Genomic DNA, 24,075 nt, shown 5'->3' with positions numbered 1-24,075 from the left:
CACACTCTCCTCTCTCTCTCTCTCTCTCTTCTCTCTCTCTTCTCTCTGTCTCACACTCCCTCCCTCCACCTCCACCGTGCTGCCCAATTCGGGCCTTGTTCATCGATATCTTCCGGATGATATGATTGCGGACGACTAGCACTTCGTGTCGTTCCTTTTTAACTCGGTGCCCAGCCCACTTTGCTGGTCTGTCCATTCGCCTTATCAACCCCCTCCATTCTTCGCCGATCTACCGTGCTCACCGGCTTAATCCGGCTTGATAAGATCCCTCGAGAGGTATGTCTTCCCCGCCTACCACCACCTTTTCACGACGTCGATCTGCTATCGTGAATCTCGAGCTCATCATGCCACCAGTCACCGTCGACTCCCCATTTATCGTGTCTACCACTCTACTTCCCGTCTCTCTGCATACTGATAGCACAGTTCATCTACCCTCGGCCGAGGTGACCCCCCAGCCCTCCGGTTCACCATGACTCTACATCCGGTCGACGACGATGAACAACTGTTCACCCGGGCCATGACCTCCTATCGCGACGCATTTTTGGTTCGACATTCCCACCTCTCGGAAACGCAACGCAACCTGCTTTGGAGACAGCAACTCAGCCAATTTATCCAGCCGCCACCGCCGGCCCTCCCTCTGGGCAACCCGGGGAAACGGACTCGACAGGATGCGACTCCGCGGACGCTCCCGGCGGCCGACGCCTCTTCTTCTGGTTCTGGTTCTGGTTCTGGTTCTGGTCCTCCGCAGGCGAAACGGCGAGCCACCGTATGTGTGACCTTGGTTACTTGCTTCTGCCTCTCCTCTCCCATCCCTCCCCATCTCTGCTGCCTCCCCTCTTTCTACCCCTCCCCGCCCAGCCAACCGTCCCTGGATTGACACTTGGCAGACCCCGGATCTCCCAGTGGCCGTCGACCTGCGGCGTTCCTTTTCCCAGGCGTCCTCTGCGGAGGCGCCACGGAAGGGTACGTCGCTGTCGGGACAAGGGTCCTATCGACACACTGCCGTGAAGGCTCCTGCGGGAGGCAGGGATGCGATGGCGTTGGGAATGGTCCGTTCCCAGAGTCAGCGCATCCCCGTTTCTCGCTGGCACCCGCCCGCCGGAGCAGCCATGGGGAAACGACAATCTTTCGGCCCGACCCGGACGCAACAGCCGCAGCCGCAGCTTCGCCTGGACCATGTCGATGAAATGGTCAGCGACTACTCGCCATCTGAGTATACCAAGCACTTGGATGAACCTGACAGCAACACCAACCAGGCCCAGGCCCCGCCCTATCGCACCGGCACCGGCACCGGCACTGGCACTGGCACTGGCCCTGCAACCACTACCTCTGCCTTGTCTCTGGGTCTCGCGACTCTTGGATCGACTGGACTATCCCCCTTGCCAAATCCGCACTCTGGACAGCCGTCTCCCATGGCCGATGCATCCGCGGCCACTGCGGTCGAAATGACGCGCAGCGGGACTGCCGACACCATCATCGGCGGATTCGACAACTTTGGCTTTAACCAGGCCGCACCTCGCGCGGAACTGGAACCGGCATACCCCATCCCCCCGGAGTGGGTGCCCACATCCGCCTCCGGGCTCCCTTTTCATGATACCTTCCCTTCTTCCCTGTATCCTGACCTAGATCCTGCCGCATCCTTCCCCTTCCCCTACCCTCCCTCTTTCTCCACCTCCGCCCCTTCAGCAATGTCGTTGCGGCCGCGGCCAATGCTAGCCACCAGCATCACCACGCTCTCCCCGCCATCGGCAGTCGACATGAAACCGTCCCTCTCAAACGAGAGCGACACCTCCACTACCATTGCAGTTCCATCCCGCGCCGTCCGTCGCACACAAGAGCAAGTCGCTCACGGCGCACGCCCCATCGCGCCCAAGCGCGAGTCGCCCGGCAATATCCACCTCCAGCTAGATCCGAGCGATCCCAACCGGATGATGCGCATCTCCTCGGCCGATGGAACCACTAAAGAAGTTGCCGCCATTCCCAAAGCTCCCGTGCACCGACCACCCCGGCAGAAGACGTACTGCGACCGCTGCAACGACCAGCCGGAAGGCTTCCATGGGGAGCACGAGCTGCGGCGGCACATGGACCGGGTGCACGCGCTGGTGCGCAAAGTGTGGGTGTGCGTGGACATCTCTCCCGATAAGACGTTCCTGGCAAACTGCAAGGCCTGCCGCAACGGCAAGCGGTATGGGGCGAACTACAACGCAGCCGCGCACCTCCGCCGCACCCACTTCAACCCGTGCCAGCGCGGCCGCGGTGGCCGCGGAAAGGATAGCGAGAAGCGCGGCGGCAAGGGCGGCGGCAATCATCCGCCTATGGACGTGCTGAGGCTATGGATGCGGGAGACCGTCGAGCGGGCGGATGAGCATACTGGCGAAAGCTTTGGTGTCGACAGTCTCGCCGAGGATGGTGCGGATAGCTTGCCGATGGACTGCAAGTCCAGTGCCCTCGCGACCCCGGGGCTGGGCGATGGTCCTGGCCATCTCGGCATGAGCATGAATGCTCCCTACGGAATGGAATCGACGCTCATGCACGGGCACGGTGCGGATCACGGGTACGAGGGCTACCCCGGGATGTCGGCGAGCTTCAGCTTCGATGCCGCGCTGGATACCCCGTTCTATCTCGACAGCCAGCTGCCGGCCGAGCTGGAGGCGTATGTCATGTGAGCGATTGTAGTCTCCCCGTTCCTTATCGACAGTGTTCTTGATTTTGATTCTGGTTTTGTTCTGTGTTTCTTTTTTTTCTTGTGGATATCAGTCTCCTGCCTTTCTGAGTGGTTTCTTTGGATTGTGTAAAGTATGTATTGTACCCGTGTATACGGATGGATGGAATGGGACAGGGATTGGGTCTATCGGATTGGGTCTGGACGGGGTGATCAGTCCCGGGTACACTGTTGGATTTTGGGCTTCTTTGGTTTTTTGCACCCTGTTTCATCTTTGGATCGGCGCCTGTGCGAGGAGCTTATTTGTTCGGTTTATATTGGTATAGTTGGGGTTGGCGCCGTCCTTGTTCGATTCCTGCGTGTTTTGCATTGTTGTTTTTTGACATTCTGACGATTTTTGGCTAATTGGGGGCCGTGGGGGTCAATGGCTGGTATCTGGTGTGTCCAGGGCCAAGCATTGACCTGCATGGCCGCCGTACTGACATGAGTGATGAGAGCAGGCCTCTGCACCTGCAGCTGATGATTCCGCCATAATTAATGACATGACATGACCTGACATGACCTGACCTGACACTGGAGAATGGCGTCCAGGATGGGGTTGCTATACCCCGAAATAGTACTCCAGCGTAGTGCGTCGCTAGTTTAGGTATCGACCTACCTGCTAGTGAACTCTTGGGTTAGGCTGTTTGAGAGGGTTGTAGTGCCAGCGGTGAGTCCGCCGTAGTCGTGAGCACTGCTCAGCACCAAGTACGAAGACTGAGTCCGGAATACGTACGTGGTCTCCTGCTCAGCACTTCGGACGTGTGCGGTCGTCGTTTGCTGTTCCTGATCGACCATACCCGCTCTGAGAGAATAGAGCGTACAAACATTGTTCGGGACTACAAGCATCGCAGGATGTACAGTACAGTATGCCCTGTACAGTACGAGTCGGCTGGCAAACCGCAGGCAGCAGCAATACCAGCAAATACTGTACAGGCGGTGAAAGCCGCCGCCCCAAATGAGTAGCCGATCTTCCGGGAGGAAAGCGGTTCGCCGGGAAGCCTGGCTCTGAGTGGCCAGGTCCTACTGGACTGTGGGGAAGCAAGGGTCATAGTGGCTGAGGGAAAGTGCAGATCTTCCAATAAAAGCCATTTCCTGGCTATGTGGAGTCGGGAGGTGTGGCTGACGGCATTAGTCGATGGTAGGGCTGGCGACGTGCAGGTAGATGGTTGGCTTGTGATTGGGGGAGGTGGGACAGGTTACAAAGTGTGGCTGAGAGGAGATACGGTAAGTACAGTATGGCGTACACCACCATACCGCATAATTACCCGTACCGGCCATACCGCATACGCCTCGGGGCTGCAATTCCGCACGAGGCAATATTCGGGAGATGGGTTGATGGATAGATGACGGTACGGGGGAATATGGATCAATGGGATACCTCCGACACTTGTTCCGTAACCATTCTACTGTAGCAGCCCGTTCGCTGGTAAGGTATTGCCAAGAAGTCAGGAACCAGTGGAGCCAGCCAGCAGGCAGTCTCGGATACTTCGCAGATACTGCCGATTCTTCCTCAGCCCTGCGACTCTTGCCAAGGAAACGGTCTGCCCAGCGGTCAGCAGCAGTACATCTGTAACTCATTTTCTCCGTAACTTCAACCAGTAACTGAACTTCACGGCGGTACCTCACAAGTACCCTGCACCAAACTTCCAGTCTCCTCGGTAAGGCTTGTCTCCTCTCCTCTTTTCCTCATCATCCTTCCCTCCCCTCTCCCTTCCGCTCCTCCCCTTCTCCAGACTTCGCCAACCCCCGACTTTGAAAAGTCTCCCGCCCACCCCTTCACCCCTGATTCGTTCTCTCTTGGTTCACTCGCTCACCCGCTGTCGCTCGTGACAAGCCTTTACGACTCTTTCAGCCAACCGCCGTCCTTCGATCGACCGAGTGAGTGGTTTCGCTTTGTCCGCATTGTCTCCTTTGTTCGGCTGGCAGCCAGCCCCTGCTGCGGTCCGCTCCGATCGCGCTTGGGTTCTTTTATCGCATTCATTCAGAGCTTGGCGCTGACTGGTTCTCTTTTGATTTTAGATACATTACCGGCACTATGTCTTACCAACAACAGCACCAATACCCTCCCAACGCGTGAGTCCTCCCGTGCCTATATCAGCCTCGATGACCGATGCGGTCGCCGAGTTTCGACTTTCCCCGGATTTCGGTCCAATACGCCTTTGGTCGCACTATTGGCGGGAATATGGAATCGCGACGTGAATGGCTTGCGCATTGATTGTCAGTTTGGACTCTGACTTGAGATAAATACAGCTACCAGCAACCCGGCTATGGCCCTCCCCCCGGCGAGTACGGCTACCCTCAGCAGGGCTACCCGCCTCAGGGTTATCCCCAGCAGGGCTACGGTGGACCTCCTCCCGGTGGCGTATGTCTCAGATCTAGATGTTGTGGAAGAATTGTGCACTGATAAGCTTTACAGATGGCTTACCAGCAGCCGCAGCAGGCGCCGCCGCCGCAGAAGAGCAGTAACCAGGGCTGCCTCGGTGCCTGGTAAGTTGGTATTGCGATCTCGATTCTGGGTGCTTCACTAACGTGTGTATTTCTTCTCAGCTTGGCCACTCTTTGCTGCTGCTTCGTCTGCGAGGAGGGCTGTGAGTGCTGCGCCGACTGCATCGAGTGCTGCGAGATGTGCTAAACATTCTGACCAATGACCTCGACGATACCTTCTTTCTTCATGGCGTTCGAAATATAAGACTTTGCTCAGCAGGGTCTTGGGACTGATCCTACCCCACTCTTTCGGTCTTTGGACCGCAAATATTCTCTTTGTCAATTCGAGCTTTCTTCAAGTGATGTCTTGGCGAGTTAGTTACAACTTCACCTGTTGGTTTTATTTTCAATGGCTAGGTAATTCCATCGTTCTGCGTTGCTTAGACTGCCAGTAGCAATATTTTTATCTATGAAATGTACTGCGCATGAACTGCGCCAGCGAGGTAATACTACCTGCCACTTGGGCGTTTGCGGCAGCCTATATCGTATGATGTTTTGCGATTAGTCTATTCAATCAACCCGGACATGTGTTACCCCTGGTTTCGTATCACACTATTGTACTGTAGACCGGCGGTAGGGGACTCACTAGGTCGGGCACTGACGGCCTCGCGATAATGGCGATCTCCAGTCCAATTAGCCCTCTTCATTTCCTCCGTATACCGCCCATTTCTGAAAGCAACTAGCGTAGCGATCGACAGCATGCCGGCGTATTGCTTTGAAACGGTAGCATCCAGCCTCAGTTGGAAACAATTGGCGGAAATGGGGCCGGCGCCTGCACCTAAGCGCCTTGCCATGTTGGCGCCAGGGAGCCAATTTCTTTTCCAAACAGATAAACCCCTCTCTTTCTCGCCCTTAAGTACCTCATTCAGACAGTTTCCTGCCGACTTAGTTACCTGAGAACTGGATTATTGTCCGTATTATCTTGGTTTAGGTTTGGTGAACTTGCTCAACAATGACGAATGACAGTGCTGGGCCGAATCCAATCGACGCGAATGGCTTGTGTCTGTTATCTCTCGACGGTGGCGGCGTTAGAGGATTGTCAACACTGTATATCCTGCAGCGTATAATGCTCCAATTGAGTCTTGAGCGCGATGATGGAATTGTTCTTAAACCCTGCGATGTTTTTGATCTGATTGGAGGCACTAGCACAGGCGGGTGCGTTATCCTCCAATGCGAGCATGCCTTTTGCTGACATTTCGATTTCTCTGCAACATCTAGACTCATTGCGATCATGCTGGGACGATTAGAAATGGGCATTGATGAATGTATCTTGGCATACACCCAACTCATGAGCTCTGTCTTCGGCGAGAAGCTCAACAACATCCCAGTGGACTGGTCTGGGAACATAAGGGGGCGATACGACAGCCAGAGACTAAAAGCAGCAATCGAGCATGTTATTGAGAAGGCTGGTGCAGCACCTGGAGACCTAATGGACGACGGCACCCAGCGCCGTTGTCGAACTTTTGTGTGTACCACAGCCAAGGATACCCTTCAGGTGACGCGACTACGAAGCTACCCAGCACCAAACAAGGATACCCTTCCAGCGACAATCTGCGAAGCCGCTCTTGCCACCTCTGCAGCAACCGGGTGTTTTGAGTCTGTGACGATTGGACACCGCCAGTTTGTGGATGGAGCCTTTGGGGCCAATAACCCAGTCGAGGAAGTGGAGGAAGAAGCAGCGGATATCTGGTGTACAACTAGTCGCGACTTGAAACCTTTGGTCAAATGCTTCTTGTCTGTTGGCACTGGTTGTCATCACAGAACGCCCATCGACGACAATATATTTAAATTCTCGAAGACCCTGGTTACGCTGGCGATTAAACCAGAGAGCACGCAACGTCGATTCATGGCTCGCTGGAGTAATGAACTCAAGGAGAAGCGGATCTTCCGCTTCGACGTCGATCAGGGTTTACAGGACGTTCATATGACCGAGTATGAGAAGCGGAGTTTGATTGAGTCCGTAACACACGACTATCTTCACAATGCTACCCAGAAAGGACGTATCCGAGACTGTATCTTGAATTTGGCCGGCAAAGAGGGTATGTGGAAAGAATTTTGAATCGTCATTGAGACAAAACGCTAACGTAGTTGCAGGCAAAACGAACGTCGAGTTCGACCTTATTATGCAGGTAAGACAATCTTACGGACCAGATTCAGTGAATAACAATCTGAACTTCATGATTAGGAATATGAAGCTCGAGTTCTCAGGATGCATGTTCTAAAGAATTTACACTCGGTCAAGAATCCGTTTCTACTGAACAAAGCACCATGCTGGGCAGTTCCTTTTGAGCGAAACCCCAGGTTTGTTGATCGGGAAGAATTACTCGGGAAGCTCAAACGAAGATTATTTGCCCAGGGACAATCACAGAGAATTGGTATATTTGGGCTTGGAGGTGTCGGCAAGACTCAGATCGTTCTTGAACTGGCATATCGGACGAAAGAAATGTATTCAGATTGTGCCGTTATGTGGCTTCCGGCAGTCGATGTGGAGGCACTCCAGCAGGCCTATCTAGAAGTTGCTCGTCAGCTGAGGATTGACCATTTTGACCCCGACAAGGAGGATGTGAAGGGGGTTGTACAAAGGCATCTGAGCCAGCCACATAGTGGCCGGTGGTTGTTAATCATTGACAACGCGGACGATATTGATATGTGGACCGATGGAGGGCCTAATTCAATCAGCATAGGCCTTCGAAGCTTTCTGCCCAAGAGTGATCAAGGAGTTATTATCTTCACAACGAGGAGCACTCGGGTCGCTCAATATCTAGCTTCGGCCAATACCATAGAGATCCCGGAGATGGATGAGACAAAGGCTTTGGAACTTTTGACAAACTCGCTTATGAACAAGAACCTCCTCCAGGATACCGACAGCACGCGAAAGCTGCTTGAACGACTGACATACCTGCCATTGGCAATTGTGCAGGCCGCTTCATTCGTCAATGAGAATAACACAGACATTGCCAGCTACGTTAGGCTGCTTGATGGTCAGGGGCAAGAGGCCATTGACCTGTTGAGTGAAGAGTTTGAGGATGAGGGTCGATACAAGAGTATCCGCAATCCAATTGCGACTACTTGGCTAACTTCCTTCATGCAAATACGACAGAAGGAACCACTGGCTGCTGACTGCCTGGCCTTCATGGCTTGTATTAATGCAAAAGATATTCCCGTCTGCCTTCTGCCGGTACCCGAAGGAGTTGAACGAACGAAGGCAATTGGAATTCTCAGCTCCTACTCATTTATCCACACATCCCAAGCTGGCTCTCGGGTCGAGATGCATAGATTGGTACACCTAGCGACAAGAAATTGGCTTCGATCAGCCAACTCTCTACAGCAATGGCAGGCCCGCTCACTGATAATTGTGAATGAACATTTCCCGTTCCCGGACGTGGTGAAGCGATATGAATGGCGCGCAGCAATACCTCACGCTCTACAAGTCCTACAATCGACGCCGACTGAACCTAGCACTGGCGAGAGAGCCCATTTAACACATATAGTTGCTTCCTGCCATGCACTTGATGGAAGATATAAAGACGCAGAGGAACTATTTTTGCAATCAGCGGAATGCTCTGAGAAAATGTTTGGTCCCGATGACTGGCGTACTCTGAGAAACCGAAGTTCTCTTGCATATGCATATCAAACCATGGGACACCTGCAAAAATCGATCCAGATGTTTGAGGAGGTTTTGGAAGCCCACCAGCGGATTGGGGGCCTTGACAATCCTGCTGGAATGGATGCTATGGCTAAGTTGGCCAGTGCTTATCGGCTATCTGGAAACCTGCCAAGGGCTGAAGAGCTCGGTAACAGGGTTGTGAAGTATTACCTGAACGTCTTAGGCTCTGAGTCACGATGCACTTTGGAGGCCATTTTCAACATGACTCTCATTTATTACGCTCAAGGGCGACTTTCCGATGCAGAAAAGTTAGCGCAGCAATCGTTATTCATCATGAGAAAGTCCCTCGATCCAGACAACCCACTCACGATATCTGCCATAACATGCTTAGCGGACATTTACATGCAGAGAGGGAGGCTGAGGGAAGCTGAGGAGTTGTACACTGAGGGTCTAGAGAGAGGTCGGCGAATCAATGGCCCTGCTCACCCAATCACAATCCGGGACCTTCATCAACTGGCCATGTCAGCGAAACTACAAGGACGACACTCTGAGGCCCTTGCTTTGATGACTGAATGTTGTCAACTGAAAGAGCAAGTATTGGGCACGGATCACTTTCAGACCGTTCAGAGTTTCGTGCTCATCGAAAGCTGGACAACTACAAAGTATGTGCCTTGGGCTCATTTAGGATCTGGACGCAGTGGTCTCAAAGGACATCGGTATCCATGCTGACTGTTATGCATTCACAGGAGTCTCACTTCACGAATGAGGTCTCGGTTCAGTTCAATGGAGCGGTCGGCCGTGATGCTTACACGTCGACAACAATATCCTCGTGTAGAAGTCCTCGGTGGCCTGTATAAAGCCCGACGACAACCGAAGGATGACTCGCTTATTCGTGAAATTAAGAAAGCCATCAGTGATGATCATGTGAGCAAGCATATGCTCAGCGACTAGGTTACTATCATTGAAGCCAAAAGAGAAAAAAGGACAAGGAAGCAAGCGTTCCCACTAGGTAAGAATCCATGTTGGTGCAAATTTATTCTATCACACTTTACGCGAGCCCCGCCTCGCCTCGTATATACAAGTCTTGAATAGTGAATATACATAGATGCAAATTTATTAACCAACAAAAATAGTACAGACATCTTAAGCTCCGTCAAGCCTCTTACAAGTTAGGACCAATATTTTTACCTCTTGCCGGTCAGTTTTAACAATGATCGATTGAGAAGAACCCATCAGTAGCTATTCACTGCCTCCTTTCAACGATTCGGTGGTGAAGCGGACGCGTTTGAGATGAATATTTTCTGAGAACGTAGAGTACATCTAATTTGACTAAGAACATGGTATTATTTTGAGCTTCGGATGATGCTGTAGACCCCTCCACATGACAATGAGATAATACTGTCTATCACTTAAGTCTCCGGTTGGCAGGTAATCAAAATACCCCTCAACCCCGCAGAGATATCCTCCCTTTCCAATAACCACACGATGCAACACTGGATCAGGCAACGGCAAGTGGAGGCTCTGCACCGGCGGGGTTGGTGGAGAGAACCCCAGATTTACCCGTCAATCGGACTCCGCGTCTGAAAGGTCAGTTTGGCCACCCCTTTCCCATGGAGGAAAATCACGGTCAGGTACGATGAGAGCCAATAATCAGAGGCTATCGCAGGACGTGCGGAAGCTCTTGCATTTCCCCTGGATCTTGGCTCTGTACAGTTCTCATGCAGACTCCCCCAGGCGCCTGAAGTGCCATTCCCCCGCGCACGGATTCCAACATGAGGGTGCTGCACTAATTCTGCCGATATTTCCCCAGAATGGGTCTACAGGGGTATTCTTCTACCCAGTGCACCCCTCATGGGATTTTACCCAATTTGGCTATGCAATGGCCGCAATGTACCCGGCTAGTCGCTCAATGCTGCCTTTGATCCGGAAATGATCGACTTCAACTCGCAACTTTTGAGGTCTGAATCATGACGATGAGGGGTGCCCGGGAGAGAGAGCAAGGGGACATCACTCGGCAAAATAACTGGTCTCGGTGGTGGAATGTGGCGGTATAAATAGCTGATGCGGCCACCCTATGGAAGCAGATCCGTGGTGAAATCTGAACAGGATCAGCGAGTTGCATCTGTTGCCTGTTCTGCATAGCATCGACAATGTTACGTGAATATCTTCTTTTGCCGCTGCTGGCATCATATGCCACAGCGGTGCAGATCTCTGTTGCTAAATCCGGTGGCAATGTGACGACGAGCTTGCAGTATGGTGTGATGGAAGAGGTACGAGGTGTATTCCTGCCCGTGGAACATACCTTCACTGACTATATCTGACCAGGAAATCAACCATTGCGGTGAAGGTGGTCTCTACGCCGAGTTGATTCGCAACCGAGCGTTCCAGGGTAGCACTACCTACCCTTCCAACTTGGATGCTTGGTCTGCTGTGGGTGGATCAGCCCTGTCGCTACAGAACCTCAGTAACCCGCTTTCTTCTGCCCTCCCAACCTCCGTTCGGGTTGAGGGGAATGGTACTTCGGGTCTGACGAATGTGGGTTTCTGGGGCATCGACGTTCGACCTCAAAAATACTCGGGATCATTCTATGTCAAGGGCTCTTACAAAGGCTCCTTCATAGCCTCGCTTCAGTCCATTACCAATGGGGAAGTCTTTGCTACCGCCAAGGTGTCGTCAAAGAGTGTTGCAGATGACTGGGTGCAGCATGATTTTACCCTCACACCAAAAAAGACAGCTCCCAGCACCAACAACACGTTTTCGTTGACCTTCGATGCATCTGTAAGCACGCTACAAAGATGGAAGTCGAAACATGTACTGATGCGGTCTAGAAAGCGTCTGGGGGCTCACTTGACTTCAATTTGATCAGCCTGTTCCCACCGACCTGGAACAACCGCCCCAATGGAATGCGACGGGATCTCATGCAGGCCATGAGGGACCTGAATCCCGTGAGTATAACACTGGTGAGCAAATCCGGGACTTGGGACAATGCTGACCCTATAGAAATTCCTTCGTTTTCCTGGTGGAAACAACCTCGAAGGGAATTCAATTGATGGTCGTTGGAAGTGGAACGAGACCATTGGACCACTGAAGAGCCGCCCTGGCCGTGCAACCACCTGGGGCTATGGAGAGACTGGCGGTATGGGCTTGGTTGAGTACATGGAGTGGTGTGATGACCTCGGCTTGGAGCCCAGTACGTTATAAGCGAATGAAGTATAGGTCACCTACGAAACTGACAGTATAATCACAGTTCTGGCAGTCTGGAGCGGACTTGCATTGAACAGACAGGTTGTTTCCAAGGCCAACATTGGTGTCTACGTCCAAGATGCCCTCAACGAGCTCGAATTCTTAACAGGTTCGGTCGACACGGAGTACGGTGCTCTACGGGCCAAATATGGCCATCCTGAACCATGGACCATCCGGTTTGTTGAGGTGGGCAACGAGGACAGCCTCAATGGTGGTGCGAGCTCGTACAAGTCCTACCGCTTCGCGGCCTTTTATGATGCTATTACGGAGAAGTACCCAGACATCCAGGTTATCGCGTCCACTCTTGATATAACACTTCCTGGAAACGCTGGCGGTGATTACCACCTGTATGATATTCCGGACAATTTTGTTAAGAAGTTCAACTTGTTCGACAGCTACAGCGACGAGCATCCAATTTTGCTGGGTATGTATTTGTCATGGCGTACCATAGGATCTGGACTAATGCAGCCTTCACAGGCGAAATTGCCGCCACCGAGTGGAACAACGGGAAGGGTGTTGACTGGAGCGATACTCATTTCTCTTTGTATCCGTGGTGGCTTGCCTCCGTCTCCGAGGCGGTCTTCCTTTTGGGGGCGGAGCGGAACGCAGACAAGATTATTGGAACAACCTATGTGCGTTCTGAGCCTGGCGTTAGCACACGATGGTTCAAGGAACTAACACTGAGCTAGGCGCCATACTTCATGAACCTGGACAGCTACGAATGGTCGCCGACTATGATTTCTTTCAACGCCAACCCCGATGATACCGCGAAATCCACCAGCTGGCACGTCTACAGTGTACGTGAATGTAATCACTTTGATGACCAGGTCAACCCTAACGGTGACTCGAATAGCTCTTTAATGACAACCACATGACCAACACCCTGCCCGCAACCTCCAACAGCAGCTTTGGCCCACTTTACTACGCAACCGGTTTGAACAACAAAACCAACTCCCACATCTTCAAGGCTGCTGTGTACAACAGCACTGCAGATGTCCCGGTGTCTCTGACGTTTGAAGGCATTGGACGGGGCACCACCGCCGACCTGACCATCCTCACGGCACCCAGTGGTTTCTCCATGAATGAGGTTGGTGGTCCCAACACTGTGGAGAGCCAGACTACCAAGATCAAGGCTGGCAAGCAGGGTGTCTTCAGTTTCAGCTTGCCGAACCTGAGCGTTGCCGTGCTCACTACCAAGTAGCTGAGAAGCCCCTTGTTGAGGATGGATCGGATTGCAGCCAATACATGACAGTTATCCAGGGAGGTTCGAATGAAGTGTTGTGAAAAACGTAGACGCATCTCGTCTTGCCCTCTCAACCCCCCACAGCCTTATACGTGTTCCGATTCTTGGCTGGTGGACATGTCTCTCGTGAATGTGCAGTAGCAATGTGAAGCCCCAGCAGCTGAGCTGCCCCTTCCGCTAGAGTGAACCAGCCCTGTGGAAATTCAGGCTGAGAGCAAGTCTCTTCAATTCGACTTGAAGGGGTTCTACATTCATCGCGTTTACGGTTAACTCTATGCGGTAGACAGGCGGTGCGGCCAGGGGTTCCGCTAAGCACCATTTGCCATCTGTCTATATATAATTTTCAATTTCTCAATCCTTCTAAATACCACCTGCCAGTTTGAAGCTCCAACCACTACATAGGCAGAGTCCGGAACGCTCGGCGCCACCCTTTCTCGCTTAAAGAGGTATTCCTGGTGGGCTTGCACGACCCGCGCGGATGGGGGCCACGAGCCAACTTACTGGGGCGCGAGAGCGGCACGGTTGACCGCACCGTCAGAGCCGCACCGACATCTCGGGAAGCATTACGGGGCATTCGGCTCAATCTCCACCGGCGCGTTCCAACCCCTTTCCACGGGTGAAGAGGGCTGCGACCGTCGCGACCCCGCCGAATGCTGCGGATGCCGCGAAACAGAGCCGTATGCCACGGAAGTAGACTAGTCGAACCGCAATTTGCACGTCGGGGGGTAGGCCGTGGATTGCGGAAATCGAGTGGCGGATCTCGTCGATCACCTGGAATAAGAAAAAAGAGCGAAGTGATCAGCGGTCTTGCTCATGGCACGTTCAAGTTAACTGGCACACGGGGATGTACTTTCCATTTGTCTGGTATTTCACTCAAGGCCTCCCCGAGGCCTGAGCTGAGTGTATTCTGGATGATTGCCGATGTAACAGCCACGCCCCAAACGGTCCCAAGGGAGCGGATGAGGTATACTGTCGAAGCGGATACGGCATGGTCTTGAAACGAAGTTAGTCCACTGCCATGGCAGTATCATTCAGATAAAGGAACATGCTCACCGGAATGATCGAATGCAGCTAGGAATGTGAACAGAATTCCCGGGTAGACAATTCCCTGGCCTAGATTGGCGGGAATGATATATGCATAATATTTCCATTCCGAGTCATGGAAGCGCAGGAGGGTAACCAGCAAGTTCCCAATGCACATCAAGGCGGCACCTGCACGCACGAGGTAGGCTAGCTTCCCCCATCGCGACATCACGATTCCAGAGATGAGCCCGCCCAATGGGGTGGCAAGGGATGGGATGGCCAGTCGGGCGCCAGCCTTGGTGGGACTTTCAAGTAAAATCACCTGGAAAAGCAGCGGAAGGGTGAAAAGGAACTGTATAATTAGATGAATATATTGTCAACGACCGTTCCAGGAATAAGCAGGGTGCATAGGGTTTAACGCACGGCATACGCAGCCATACCAACACAGACATTGGCAATCTGAGTTGAAACAGGAAGCAGACCCTGGAGCATCTTCAATGGAATGAGAGGAGTGGCCGTTGTCGTGGCCTCTACGGCGAAGAAAGCTGCAAGGAACACCATGCTGGCAATCAGTGACAATATTACCCAGATGTTGCTCCAGGGGAGCTCATTGCCTCCAAGACTCAATCCAACAAGCTGACTAGATAGAGCCAGGACAAGAAGCAGGGATCCAAGAAGATCGATCTGGTGCCAGATACCCCGGCCCTGCTGTCCCATGGAGTGATCCTTCTTCGCAGGGAATGTGAGAACAAAATGGCCGAGAACCAACGCAGCCAGCGAAACCGGGACTTGAATGAGGAAGCACCAACGCCACCCAATGGTGTCGACCATACTCCCGCCGAATGAAGCGCCGCAGATGGCACCGAAGCCGTACGAAACGTTTTGGACCACCTGGTACATGCCGCGCTGGCGGAATGGGATGAGATCAGAGTTGATGATGGTTGCTGTATTTCGTGTCAGCAATTGCCGCAAGGCCCGGCAAGGGGATTTGCATTCACGCACCCATGGTCATCAAGCCGCCCCCTCCAATGCCGGTCAGCGCACGCATGATGTTGAGAAAGACTACATCTCTCGCCAGTGCACATCCCAGACACCCGATCATGAACGAGATAGTCGCAGTGAAGAAACAAGCACGACGGCCAAGCAAGTCGGAGAAGCGTCCGTAAAGTGGCTGGAATGCGGTGCTGGTAATCAGGTACGAGGTAGTCAGCCATGAAGCTGTATTGGCCGCATTGAACTCGGAGCTGATGACCGCGTAGGTCGAGGCAGTAATTGTGCCGTCAAATCCACCGAGGAAAACGTTTGCCATGATTGCTATTGAGGACGACAGTTAGCACTATGACCAGTTTTGTGGGTAGATAAACAAACCAAGTTGAATCCAGAGGAAGCCTGGCGGCGGTTTCCAAGTCACTGCGGGACTTGGGCCCAACAGTGGCTGTTCTTCACCTAACTCGGGCATGGCTGGATCTTGTATAGATTCTGAGACAGGATGCGCGGTACTCGCGGACGTGTTGTGTTCGTGATGGTGCGTGGCCATGGCGGGGTTGAATGGCAATTGGCAGGTTGGAGCAGCAAATCTTCTGGTTGACACTCGACAACGTAATGACGCCAAGAACTGCTTCGAGGACCGAAAAGTTGAGCAATCTGAATCTTCCGCGTTCCAAAAATCCCTGGGCTTTCTGAGGGAAATTGTGACAACCAAGCGACAAACTCTGCAAGGACTGCGCAGCGGGCACTCTTTCGGGAAGGGCCGTGGGGCAGCCAAGCACGACATCCCGACGGATGCTTTGCACTATGCCGCAGCCAGTCTGCACTGCATTCTGAGGATATCCGAGGGCCACTTCAATCACACAAATATGTACTAAATGACGTCGGTCGGTTCTCTATAACCCCTCTTCTCTCCGCCATCCCCACAATTCCTCCTGCAAGCATTTGTGTGCTGCAATATATCTTCGGAACACACTGCCAGCGCCGACGACAAACCCGTACCTACCAGTGCAGAATACGCAACTAAGGTTAATGTACCCTTCGCTAGGCATGATGGGCGACATCATGGAAGCTGATCGCTGGTCTAGTCTATCCCGCTACGATGAAGGTTCTCGACACGATCGCCTACGCCGTAGCCGTACTTCCTCTGGCAGCCGCAGACTGGCAATTCAAGTCTCGAACAGACCTGGCTCCGCCGCGTCTGAACATCACAATCCCCGCGACTGCAGACGTCGAAAAGGGTTATCTCTTCGTGGCACCGTTCCCAGGTCAATGGGCTGAGCCCCAGTTTCATGGCCCGCGTCAGGAGGGACCATATATCTTCCGCGATGACGGCGAGCTCGTCTGGTCTGGGTATACCTACTATTCTGTCTGGGCAGCCAACTTCCAAGCTGCCCGATGGAAGGGCCAGGATGTGCTGTTCAGCTTTGAGGGCGACCACAACCCGGCCTATGGACATGGACACGGGCATGCGACTATTCTGAATCAGCATTATGAGACTGTTCGCGAGCTGCGAGCGGGTAACCATAAGCTCATGGATAAGCATGAGTTCCATGTGATCGATGAGAAAACTGCCCTGATCCAAGTGTACCAGCCGATCCCAATTGACCTGAGTCGATGGGGTGGCAGATCAGAGCAGCAGTGGATTGTGGATGCTATCTTCCAGGGTATATGATCGACTCTCGAACTGAACTATGTTTCATCACTAATAACTGGTAGAATTGGATCTTCAAACTGGTGAACTACTCTTTGAGTGGTCCAGCCTTGAGCATGTCAGTCCGGATGGTACGTCTATATTCGGACCTGGACTTCATACCTACATCTAGTCCCATACTTACTCTATACTCAGAAGCCGTCCTTCCTCTGAACCCTGGCCAGGCCGGTGCGGGCTACAATTCCTCTGATGCATGGGACTATTTCCACATCAACTCGGTTGACAAAGATGCGGAGGGTAACTACCTGATCTCCGCCCGAGATGCCTGTGCCGTCCACAAGATCAACGGTACCACCGGTGAGATTATCTGGCGTTTGGGTGGTCTCCGATCGGACTTTGACCTGGGACCCAATGTCCGGTTCTGCTTCCAGCACCACGCTCGATTCCTCTCCCAGGAAGGCAACGAAGAGATCATCTCGCTGTTCGACAACTCCGCCCATGGCACGGAGAACCACCGCGGGCACGAAGTCCATACGCACCCCTTCTCGCAGGGTAAGATTATCTCCGTCAACACGGCTACCTGGACCGCACGGACCGTTCAGGCGTTCCAACCCCCTGACGGGCTCCTCGCAAAGTCGCAGGGCAGCACTCAGATCTTGCCTAACGGCAACGCCTTAGTCAACTGGGGCTCTGAAGGAGCCATGACGGAGTTCCGACCGGACGGAACCCCCATCTTCCACGCTTACATGGACTCGGATCTGCTTGGCGAAGGGGTCCAGAACTATCGCGCATTCCGGTACAACTGGACCGGTCTACCGATCGAAGAGCCTGCCATTATTGCCCAGAAGACCTCGTCGGGGACTGCGGTGTATGTGTCGTGGAACGGGGATACAGAGACCGCGCTCTGGCGATTCTACGCGGTGACCGACCGGTATGGATCACGATCATTCCTGGGCGAGGCGCAGCGCCAGGGCTTCGAGACGGAGTTCTTCTTGCGCGGGTATTCGTACAAGCATGTCTCGGCAGAGGCTGTCTCGGGTACTGGCCGCGTGTTGAAAAACACCCAAGTGGTGCGTCTTCAGGATGAGGTGGTGCCTCCGACCGCGAATGGCTTTGGGGGTAGCCCAGCTGCTTGGCGGCAATTGGTGCTACATGACTAAATATTACCTCGGCGCGTATGTAGAATTGAGGATGTTGAGGGTAGTTAGTTATGTTGGTCAGTGATGATGTAAGACGAGGGTCGACTTGGAGCAGTATGAGCAGAATTGGTGATCTAACAGAATAGGAGAATTGGAGGAGATTAGGTGTGTCGATCCCTGGTCCAGAATAAATTGAAGTAGCCGGAGATAAAGTCAAAGTCGATCGTGATCCACGTGAAATTGCCACATGGCGGTTACATCAACAAGTCGGATGCCTCATACTTTCACAACTGAGGATAAATCCCACAACGTCGACTCGGATGTGCTCCTCCCGAGAGTCCAATCGTGTCGCCCACCTATGAACCATGATCCCAGTCTAGGATCCTTGCGTCAGATGTGGTTACCTGGGCTCGTATGCTGAACCAGTCAATGCAACCCATCGTGGGGGGTCCCCCCGCGTCAGCAAGGGAAGCTATCCTAAATGGGCCATTGCTCTCGGGTGGCCCCACTCGCGATACGACCAATACGCCGCCAATCAACATTCCCGCAGTCCGAGTCCATACTCGGGTTCGCTTTGACTACGCCATCTGACCTAAGATGATGATCGTGTGCATGGTAGGGGTCCATCGGACCCGATATCAGCTCAGGAGAGCTCATCGGGTCCGGTAGACCCCGGGTAGCGTGGACCTCCCCCTGCCATGTAGAACCTACTAACCTCCAAGTATCCAGTACATCCACTCCCGGCACCAGCGTTCAGGCACGACCAGAGTGCCACGGAATCAGGACAGCCGCAACGCAGCCGGTATTGTCTTTGACGCTCGTCTTTCCGGACGGATACGCTCTCTTCCGACATCCGACACGCGTGGCTGCCAAAAAGTGCAATCAGCATGGCGAGACTTCGCCTTTATTGACTTCCCACCTTCGTCTCTCCTTTCCACGCTTGACTCTATAGTCTCCCCCTCCACCCGCCCTCCCTCTTCCTCATCCTTGTCCTCATCAGTCTCAATGCAACCTTTGTTACCATGGATCCACCACAGCCTCCCGCTCCGTTTGGTGGTGGTGCCGCGGCACAATCTGCGGCGCGTGTGATGAACCAGCGCCTTGAAGACTACATTCATGATGGAGACTCGCCAGATGGCCCTGGCAACATTGACGAGTCAACAACCACCATCATCGCAGACGAAATGGAAGAGACACGACACAAGGAGATTACAGCCCTGGCGCGGACTTTCTCTCAGCTCTCGGACCAGGTTAGCGGTGAGAAAACGCTGCCCCACGAAGAAGGCGTGAATACCTTCCTCGAAACAAAAAAGGAGCCAGAGCTCGACCCCAACTCAGAGGACTTCAATTCGCGCAAATGGGTCAAGAATCTCCTGCAGATGACATCCCGTGATCCGGATCGTTACCCTCGTCGCACGGCAGGTGTCTCGTTTCGCAACCTCAACGTATTCGGGTACGGCACCGCAGCCGACTATCAGACTAATTTCGGCAATGCTTGGTTGAAGATGGCCAGCTGGGTTCAAGGCCAGTTGGGTCTGCGCGAGAAGAAACGCATCGATATCTTGAGGAACTTTGAAGGTATTGTGCACGAAGGCGAGATGTTGGTGGTGCTTGGCCGACCGGGCAGGTGAGACTTGTGTTCTCTGACTAGTGCGATGAATGGCATACTGATAGAACTTTCCAGTGGCTGTTCCACCTTCCTGCGTACCATTGCTGGTGAGACACATGGCCTGTTTTTGGCCGATGGGTCTGACATTGAATACGATGGCATCTCGTGGGACCAGATGCATGGACGCTTCCGGGGTGAGGTGATATATCAGGCAGAAACGGAGACTCACTTCCCTATGTTGACAGCTGGTGATACCCTTCTGTTTGCTGCTCAGGCACGCGCGCCGAGAAATCGCCTACCAGGAGTGACTCGCGATCAGTATTCGGAGCACATGCGAGATGTGGTGATGGCCATGCTTGGTCTCACCCACACTATGAACACCATGATTGGCAATGAGTTCATCCGCGGTGTTTCCGGGGGAGAACGCAAACGGGTCAGTATCGCAGAAACCACGCTATGCGGTAGTCCTTTGCAATGCTGGGATAACAGTACCCGTGGCTTGGATAGCTCTACTGCCCTGGAGTTTGTCAAGAATATCCGCTTGTCAACTGAATACAGTGGGTCTACCGCAGTTGTGGCCATTTATCAGGCCAGTCAGTCGATTTATGACATCTTTGATAAAGCGATCGTGCTTTACGAGGGTCGCCAGATTTACTTCGGTAAAGCGGATGATGCTCGCCGCTTCTTTATTAACATGGGCTTTGACTGTCCTGATCGGCAAACCACTGCGGACTTCTTGACCTCTCTAACCAGCCCATCCGAGCGCAGTGTTCGCGATGGCTTTGAGCATGTGGTACCTCGAACTCCCGATGAATTTGCTGCGCGTTGGAGAGACAGCCCTGAGCGCAAGCAGCTCTTGCAGGAGATTCAGGATAGTCGCGACCATCATCCGATTGGCGGAGAGAAGCAAGAGTCCTTCGATCGCTCCCGTGCGGCGGAGAAGGCAAAGGGCACTCGTGCGCAGTCCCCATACACTCTCTCCTACGTCATGCAGATCAGACTCTGTCTCTGGCGTGGGTTCCTGAGATTGAAGGGTGATATGAGCATGACCATAGCATCGGTGATAGGTAATACCATCATGGGTGTTATTATCTCGACGGTATTTTTGGACCTGCCCAATGATACCGGCAGCTTCTTCCAGCGGGGTGCCCTGCTCTTCTTTGCCATCCTGATGAATGCATTTGCCAGCTCCCTGGAGATTATGACCCTATGGCAACAGCGTCCCATTGTGGAAAAGCATTACAAGTACGCGCTATACCATCCCTCGGCGGAGGCTATCAGCTCGTACATTGTGGAATTGCCGTCTAAAGTGCTCGTCGCCATCACGTTTAACCTCATTATCTACTTCATCCCCCATCTCCGTCGTACTGCAGGCCACTTCTTTATCTTCTTCCTTTTCTCGTTTACTATCACGATGGTTATGTCCAACCTTTTTCGCACGATCGGTGCGAGTTCCCGTTCCATGGCTCAGGCTATGGTCCCATCATCAATCTTTATTATGATTCTAGTGATTTACACCGGCTTCACCATTCCTGTCAGAGACATGCACCCGTGGTTCCGTTGGCTGAATTATTTGAACCCTATTGGTGTACGGACACCTATAACCCCCTGCTTGAATCGAGAGAACACATGCTGACCTATTTAGTACGCTTTCGAGTCATTAATGATCAACGAGTTCAGTGGTCGCCGGTTCCCTTGCTCCGATTACGTGCCCGGTGGCCCTCTTTACGCGGATGCCCCTCTTAGCTCCAAGATCTGCTCGCAAAAGGGTGCCGTGGCCGGGCAAGATTTTATTGACGGTGATATTTACATCAACACCACCTTCCGCTACTTCAAGTCACACCTGTGGCGAAACTTCGGCATCCTTTGTGGATTCTACATCGGTTTCCTTATCGCCTATATCGTCTCCAGCGAGTACATTCGCGCTAAACCCTCCAAAGGCGAAATTCTAGTCTTCCCTCGTGGCAAAATACCTGCCTTTGCTAAGAAGGTTCGTCAGGATGACGATCCAGAGGAAGCAGGACAGGGAGAGAAACAGGAAATTGCTGGAGCAGCCCAATCTCTGGCGGTTCAAAGCGCAGCCCTTGCTAAGCAAACCGCCATCTTCCACTGGGAGAACGTCTGTTACGACATCAAGATCAAGGGCAAGCCGCGGCGCATCCTCGACTGTGTGGATGGATGGGTAAAGCCGGGAACACTGACGGCTCTCATGGGAGTCACTGGGGCCGGTAAAACTTCATTGCTTGACGTGCTTGCAAACCGGGTCACTATGGGTGTCATCACCGGTGACATGCTAGTCGATGGACGTCTGCGGGACGACTCATTCCAGCGCAAGACAGGCTATGTTCAGCAGCAGGATTTGCATCTGGAGACCAGCACTGTTCGCGAAGCACTCATTTTCAGCGCATGCCTTCGACAACCGCACAGCATCCCACGAGAGGAAAAGCTCGCGTATGTTGAAGAGGTCATCAGAATGCTCGAAATGGAGGCTTACGCTGAAGCGGTTGTGGGTATTCTGGGCACTGGACTGAATGTGGAACAGCGCAAGCGCCTGACCATTGGGGTGGAGCTTGCGGCCAAGCCCGATCTTCTGTTGTTCTTTGACGAGCCCACCTCGGGCCTTGACAGTCAGACGGCATGGTCGATTTGCAGCTTGATGCGGAAACTTGCCGACCATGGACAAGCCGTGTTGTGTACCATCCATCAGCCTTCTGCGATATTGATGCAACAGTTTGATCGCTTACTGTTCTTGGCTAAAGGTGGTCGTACTGTCTACTTCGGCGATCTCGGCATGAACATGGAAACGTTGATCCAATACTTTGAAAGCAAAGGGTCCATCAAGTGTCCCGAGAATGCTAACCCTGCCGAATGGATGCTTGAAGTCATTGGTGCTGCACCAGGGTCTCATGCAGACCGTGACTGGGCAGACGTCTGGACCAACAGCCCCGAGCGTGCTCAGGTGCGTCAAGAGCTGGCGGAAATGAAAGCCGAGCTGTCACAGAAGCCAGTGCCCGAAGTGATTGCTGGATACGGCGAGTTTGCTACGCCCATTTGGTACCAGTTCATGATCTGCATTCAGCGTATGTTCCAGCAGTTCTACCGTAGCCCTGGATATCTCTACTCGAAGACCGCCATGTGTGTCTTTCCGGTATGTAGTCTTCCGTGCATCGATATTATGTATGATCTCGGTGATTTTTACTGACATTTTGTCTGACCTTGTCTAGCCAATTTTCATCGGCTTTACCTTCTGGCGGATGCCCAACAGCCTCCAGGGATTGCAGAACCAGATGTTTGCCATCTTCATGCTGCTGATCATTTTCCCCAACTTGGTCCAGCAAATGATGCCGAGCTTCGTAACACAGCGCGCACTGTACGAGGTGCGCGAGCGACCGTCCAAGGCATACTCGTGGAAAGCGTTCATGCTGGCCAGTATCTTTGTGGAGCTGCCCTGGAACATTGTAATGGCGCTGCCCGTGTTCTTCTGCTGGTATTATCCGATCGGGCTGTACCGCAATCCGCCGCCGGGGGAGATGATCGGGCGGGGCGGGACCATGTTCCTGTTGATTCTCATCTTTATGATGTTTGCCTCGACCTTCGGGTCCATGATGATTGCTGGGATTGAGCAGCCGGAGACGGGCAGCAATCTGGCGCAGTTGTTGTTCTCGCTCTGCTTGGTGTTCAACGGGTAAGCCTTCCGTCCGCGGGTCCGTCGCCGACCGATGGGATCACCAGCTGCTAACATGATATCATCTCCACAGTGTCCTAGCGAGTCCGTCGGCTTTACCACGATTCTGGATCTTCATGTACCGCGTATCGCCTTTCACCTATCTCGTGTCGGCCGTGCTCTCGACTGGATTGTCGGGCGGCGAGGCCGAATGCTCCAGCATCGAGCTGCTCGCGGTCGACCCGCCCGCCGGCCAGAACTGTTCGGCCTATCTGGACCAGTATGTCGACCAGTACCAGGCCAATCTGCTGAATCCAGAGGCGACCTCCAACTGTGAAATCTGCTCCATCCGGTCTACCGATGCCTTCCTGTCGCAGCTGAGCATTCAGTTCTCTGACCACTGGCGCAATATCGGTCTGCTCTTTGTATATATAGGGTTTAATATTGTGATGGCCCTGTTCCTGTACTGGCTGGTTCGCGTGCCGAAGCGGTGGTCGCGCAAGGTGAAAGAGCAGTGATAGAAGGGGGGAGGTGAAGACAACCCAACCTTAATGGTAAGGATATGGGAATAGGGGGTCTCATAGATATATATTTAGATACAATCTTCCAATAGCCCTAATCGCTCGGAGATATAACTTGGATATTCCAGCCATTGAAAACCGCCCTCATCTGCTCCATCTGTCCGCCCCTGCGTATCCATATCCGTATCGCAGTGACG

The 24,075-nt window shown here is 53.1% G+C and overlaps 8 protein-coding genes across 8 annotated transcripts; 6 read left to right on the top strand and 2 right to left on the bottom strand.

Annotated features, from left to right (window-relative positions):
• Window positions 1–469: 469 nt before the first annotated feature.
• Window positions 470–2,666, top strand: N7482_008976 (uncharacterized protein; the record flags this gene model as incomplete). Its single annotated transcript, XM_056691100.1, has 2 exons — window positions 470–766; window positions 888–2,666. 2 exons carry the CDS (start codon window positions 470–472, stop codon window positions 2,664–2,666), a joined length of 2,076 nt encoding a protein of 691 aa, XP_056540865.1.
• Window positions 2,667–4,739: 2,073 nt separating this feature from the next.
• Window positions 4,740–5,336, top strand: N7482_008975 (uncharacterized protein; the record flags this gene model as incomplete). Its single annotated transcript, XM_056691099.1, has 4 exons — window positions 4,740–4,777; window positions 4,955–5,066; window positions 5,121–5,191; window positions 5,252–5,336. 4 exons carry the CDS (start codon window positions 4,740–4,742, stop codon window positions 5,334–5,336), a joined length of 306 nt encoding a protein of 101 aa, XP_056540864.1.
• Window positions 5,337–5,718: 382 nt separating this feature from the next.
• Window positions 5,719–5,982, bottom strand: N7482_008974 (uncharacterized protein; the record flags this gene model as incomplete). Its single annotated transcript, XM_056691098.1, has 1 exon — window positions 5,719–5,982. The coding sequence occupies one exon, from the start codon at window positions 5,980–5,982 to the stop codon at window positions 5,719–5,721; it is 264 nt and encodes an 87-aa protein (XP_056540863.1).
• Window positions 5,983–6,140: 158 nt separating this feature from the next.
• N7482_008973 (uncharacterized protein) lies at window positions 6,141–9,746 on the top strand (the record flags this gene model as incomplete). Its single annotated transcript, XM_056691097.1, has 5 exons — window positions 6,141–6,343; window positions 6,407–7,227; window positions 7,283–7,317; window positions 7,374–9,457; window positions 9,542–9,746. The coding sequence occupies 5 exons, from the start codon at window positions 6,141–6,143 to the stop codon at window positions 9,744–9,746; spliced, it is 3,348 nt and encodes a 1,115-aa protein (XP_056540862.1).
• Window positions 9,747–10,945: 1,199 nt separating this feature from the next.
• Window positions 10,946–13,239, top strand: N7482_008972 (alpha-L-arabinofuranosidase A; the record flags this gene model as incomplete). Its single annotated transcript, XM_056691096.1, has 8 exons — window positions 10,946–11,065; window positions 11,121–11,573; window positions 11,624–11,740; window positions 11,796–11,985; window positions 12,043–12,462; window positions 12,516–12,670; window positions 12,728–12,835; window positions 12,892–13,239. 8 exons carry the CDS (start codon window positions 10,946–10,948, stop codon window positions 13,237–13,239), a joined length of 1,911 nt encoding a protein of 636 aa, XP_056540861.1.
• Window positions 13,240–13,860: 621 nt separating this feature from the next.
• On the bottom strand, window positions 13,861–15,841 carry N7482_008971 (MDR family MFS transporter; the record flags this gene model as incomplete). The annotated part of the gene is made up of 6 exons (XM_056691095.1): window positions 13,861–14,052; window positions 14,132–14,274; window positions 14,335–14,656; window positions 14,728–15,248; window positions 15,307–15,618; window positions 15,673–15,841. 6 exons carry the CDS (start codon window positions 15,839–15,841, stop codon window positions 13,861–13,863), a joined length of 1,659 nt encoding a protein of 552 aa, XP_056540860.1.
• Window positions 15,840–18,105, top strand: N7482_008970 (arylsulfotransferase family protein; the record flags this gene model as incomplete). The annotated part of the gene is made up of 4 exons (XM_056691094.1): window positions 15,840–16,110; window positions 16,380–16,958; window positions 17,011–17,076; window positions 17,141–18,105. 4 exons carry the CDS (start codon window positions 15,840–15,842, stop codon window positions 18,103–18,105), a joined length of 1,881 nt encoding a protein of 626 aa, XP_056540859.1.
• Window positions 18,106–19,106: 1,001 nt separating this feature from the next.
• On the top strand, window positions 19,107–23,875 carry N7482_008969 (pleiotropic drug resistance family ABC transporter; the record flags this gene model as incomplete). The annotated part of the gene is made up of 5 exons (XM_056691093.1): window positions 19,107–19,711; window positions 19,769–21,281; window positions 21,339–22,841; window positions 22,918–23,378; window positions 23,452–23,875. The coding sequence occupies 5 exons, from the start codon at window positions 19,107–19,109 to the stop codon at window positions 23,873–23,875; spliced, it is 4,506 nt and encodes a 1,501-aa protein (XP_056540858.1).
• Between the last annotated feature and the right edge of the window lie 200 nt (window positions 23,876–24,075).

The sequence above is a fragment of the Penicillium canariense genome (assembly GCF_028826845.1).
Source record: "Penicillium canariense strain IBT 26290 chromosome Unknown utg000006l_segment0_segment0, whole genome shotgun sequence".
NCBI lineage: Eukaryota > Fungi > Ascomycota > Eurotiomycetes > Eurotiales > Aspergillaceae > Penicillium > Penicillium canariense.
Note: the sequence above shows the minus strand (reverse complement) of the source record. Positions and strands in the feature narration are given on the sequence as shown.